At 41.0% G+C, this 4,229-nt stretch overlaps 1 protein-coding gene across 1 annotated transcript; it reads left to right on the top strand.

Annotated features, from left to right (window-relative positions):
- Positions 1-858: 858 nt before the first annotated feature.
- Positions 859-2,756, top strand: sox14 (SRY-box transcription factor 14). The gene has a single exon (XM_042482545.1). It carries the CDS (start codon positions 1,229-1,231, stop codon positions 1,943-1,945), a length of 717 nt encoding a protein of 238 aa, XP_042338479.1. The 5' UTR covers positions 859-1,228; the 3' UTR covers positions 1,946-2,756.
- The last annotated feature ends 1,473 nt before the right edge of the window (positions 2,757-4,229 follow it).

The following is a 4,229-nucleotide window of genomic DNA, read 5'->3' as shown; positions in this document are numbered from 1 at the left end:
TGTTGTTATTATTATTAGTAGTAGTAGCAGTAGTAGTAGTAGTGGCACAGGTAGCAGTAGTATTTATGTTTTAATTAATTAATTAATTAACTTTCTTTTTTTTTTAAGAAATTCTTCTTATTATTATTATTAATGTTTTAATTCATTTATTTTTCTTTTTTCTGTCCACAAGGGAGAATATGTTTTAAATATATTTTTCTGGAAGGAATTAAAAGCATGTTGTTATTATTGTTATTAATTTACTTATTTTTGCTTTAATTTGTTTTTATTCCGAATAAACCCCCCTCACTCTATAAATAGATAAATATATATATATATAAATAATAACTCAATCTGTGTGTGTTTTGGTGACAGCCCTCCTGTGCTTGTCTGCGTGTAGCTGCACAGTGTAAATTGGTTGCACGGTATATAGTCACCTCTCCGGATTGAAGTCAGGTTTTAACTGGGAAAGAGGTTGAAGGTCCGTGTTTGTTGCGATTCATTACATTAAATGGAATCGGGGAGGGATCCTGCCCCCCTCCACACACACACACACACACACACACACACACACACACACACACCCCTCTTATTTTTTTTCTCTCCTACTACCAGCCGCTCTTTGTTTATGTTGTAATGTACATATATTTTGGCGCTGGAGGTATTCTAATAGCCGGTCTTGGTGCTGATTGGGCGCTCAGGTTGGTGAGTGAACGCCCTGCAGATTATGTCAGATTGCGTGCAGAAACCAAACCAGCCCAGCCTTTGAACTTCACCGCTTTTGGCTCGTATTCACGCTCTTCCGCTCATTTCCAAGCCAGGTGCTTGACGACAAACCTCAGAGAGAGAGAGAGAGAAAGAGAGAGAGAAAGAGAGAGAGAGAGGGAGAGAGTGTCGCAGAAGAAAAAAAATAACACTTTTACGACTCCTGCAAACTGCGGAACATTGCTTTCACCTTTGTGGATTTTTTTTTACGTGTGTGCATCTTACATGTATTTTTGTTCCTGTATTGGCTGCTCTGAAAGAGACTTGTAACCGGACTTGAGCGCGCGGCAGTGTTTTAACTCTGGAAACCAGGCGCTGGATTTTTATTTTATTCTATTTTGCTGTTTAGACTCAGAACATCCCAGACGTGGCATGACTGGTATCTGGCATCTAGACAGGTGAATAGTTTCCCTTCCTCTCGATAAGAACTTTTTTTTAAACATTGGGGATAAAAAGTACACTTTGCAAAAAAAAAAAAAAAAAGATGTCAAAGCCCGCTGATCACATCAAGAGACCCATGAACGCGTTCATGGTCTGGTCCAGGGGCCAGAGGAGGAAAATGGCACAGGAGAACCCCAAAATGCACAACTCGGAGATCAGCAAAAGACTGGGCGCCGAGTGGAAGCTGCTCTCCGAGTCCGAGAAGAGACCTTACATCGACGAGGCCAAGCGGCTGCGCGCCCAGCACATGAAGGAGCACCCCGACTACAAGTACAGACCCCGGCGCAAACCCAAAAACCTGCTCAAGAAGGACAGGTACGTTTTCCCTTTGCCTTACCTCGGGGACACCGACCACTTGAAGGGGCTCCCGGTGTCGGCCGCGGACTCTCTTTTGAGCCACTCGGAGAAAGCCAGAGCGTTTCTGCCGCCCACCACGGCTCCGTACTCCTTCCTCGACCCGAGCCAGTTCAGCTCCAGCGCCATCCAGAAGATGACGGAGATGCCGCACACGTTGAGCACCAGCACTTTGCCGTACGCGTCCTCTTTGGGATACCAGAACGGCGCGTTCGGCACCCTGGGGTGCCCCAGTCAGCACACCCACACCCATCCGTCGCCCACAAACCCGGGCTACGTCGTCCCGTGTAACTGCACGGCCTGGTCAGCGTCAAGTTTACAGCCCCCGGTGGCCTACATACTTTTTCCAGGTATGACCAAGACTGGGATAGACCCATATTCATCCGCACACGCCACTGCCATGTAACCCCTCAGACTCTTTTCTTTTTTAAAAATTCACTTGAAATGCATGTAAATATATTATGGACAGCGCGCCCCGTTAAAAAGGCATGAACAGTATTATCTGCCTTGGACTTGTTATGGCAAAAAACAACAACAACAACAACACACACACACACACACACACACACACACACACAAAAGAAACTTTTCCAGAAATCCAACAAGTTCCAGAGCGGAGCGGAGGAGCTGGGATTTAAAGGACGCCCCCCCTCACCCCCACTGTCACCTGTAAGAAATGTAAATGTTATAATGGCAGCCAGAAAAAGGAGGCCTTTAACTTTATTTATTGTGTACATTTCAATGCTGATATGCTGATTTGTGTTATTGATAGGGTTTTTATTTTGAGAAAAAAAATTGGCTTGCACAATTCTGATTTCCTGTATAGGCCTATAAGTACGATTTTATGATGTTTGGATAGGGTCAAAATCAGGACCGTTAGGCTGGATTATATACGGGTCATATTGTTTATATTTATCAAAAAACTGGCACATAAAACTAGTCTATTTAAAGATGACAAAAAGTCATTTACTTTTAATTTTGCATTTTTCCTGTGGTTCAGTGCTAATATCGCGTCATTTTTTAGTTTTGTTTTCTTGTTTTTAAGGATAACTTCTATTTGAATTCAAGGAGTTATATGTGTATTATCATCTAAGATGGTATTTTAAAAACCTGTCATGTTATGGAAAGGATAATGTATCTAGAAGGTTGATACCTCCTGCCCTTTGTTCAACTGCTGAGCAGAGGCATTTCGAATAAAGACAATCTGTCTTCAACGCTATCAATTCCCTGTATTTGTAGGTTATTGGGCACTTGAGATGACGGAGATAGTGGGACGTTGTGCAGCAGCTGCAGGGAAGTTGAGCCGTAATTAAATAGATTTAAAATGCTAAGAAATTTTTAAGAAAAAGTAATATGCATAAAAAGTGAAACAAATGAAGCAAAAACAATATAGAATAAATGCGTGATTATTCACAAAAAATGCTAGAAAATGCAAAGTAATATAGAGTGAATGCACAGGAGTTCACAGAAAACAAAAAATACAATAAAGATAATATAACTCATAGTAATTCATAAAGAACAAAAATGCAAGAAAACAATACAAAATAATAGAGTAGATGCACAATAACACACAAAAGCGAAATAAATGTAAAGAATAAATGCATAATAATTCATTAAAAACAAAAATGCAAGACAAAATACAGACTAATGCATAATAATTCCCCGAAAAAGCGAATGTAAGTTTGACATAATTTTAATGAAAACATTTTTTTTTTTTTTTTGCATTTCAAATAATAGACTCAACTTGACCTCAAACTAATCAATACCTTTTACAGGCTAAAGACGAACAAACTGGCCTCGCTGTAGAACAATACCATCAAAATCAATCCTCTTTTTTTCCTCCCATAATCGATATTTGCCTCGTGCTTGCAGCCGTCTGATCGCCTCCTCAGCAGCTTTAATTGCCTGCTGCTTTTTTTCTTTTAATGATCTGAAACAGGTTTGAGACATGTTCGGCGGTGGAGGTGTTTTTGTGACACGGAGGTGAACCGGTTGTGATCTTTTAGATGTTTGACAGTTCAGGAGGAGGCCTCCCCGGAGGGATTCCGCCCGTCCGACTCGTCTGACTGCTTAATCACTTCAAGGAGGGAGCCTTCCGCTTAATTATAGCTTCAGCTAATGGAACAATGTGATTTTTTTTTTTTTTTTTTTTTTTGGCTGGCTGTAAAGTGCATGCAGCCCACCTCTGCATGTGGTTTACTGCGCGTGTTTACTTTTCAAAAAAAGGTGCTGCAGCCAAAAGCGCTCGAGCTTATTATCATCACCAAATCCTTCCTGTTTAAACCTGTTCAAACTTGTGACTCTGACTCTCATTAAGACAATGCAGAGTGAGAAGAGGAGCGTACAGAAGGAATTATAGGAGCATTTAAAGATTTTAAATTCAGCGAGTTTTCTTTTCTTTTTTTTCTCCTGCAGGATTTGCGGACCGCGGCCTCACATTACATTATTAATTAAAAATTTCATTCCACATCCAAATTGTTTACTTATCTGCCAGGAACATATGCTGAGAGAAGTTAAGATTCACGATTCTGCACTATTGCCCAAGGTGCAATTCAATCCTGCATGGGAAAGAGGGGGAGGAAGAGGAGGAGGAGGAGGAGGAGGACGGGTAGATTTTTATGACAGACTTAGTCCTTATCTAGAGCTGTAAATTAGGGTGATACTTCATTGAACCGAATGTGAAGTTTTAC

Source organism: Plectropomus leopardus, chromosome 3 (assembly GCF_008729295.1).
Source record: "Plectropomus leopardus isolate mb chromosome 3, YSFRI_Pleo_2.0, whole genome shotgun sequence".
In the NCBI taxonomy this organism is placed as follows: domain Eukaryota; kingdom Metazoa; phylum Chordata; class Actinopteri; order Perciformes; family Serranidae; genus Plectropomus; species Plectropomus leopardus.
Note: the sequence above shows the minus strand (reverse complement) of the source record. Positions and strands in the feature narration are given on the sequence as shown.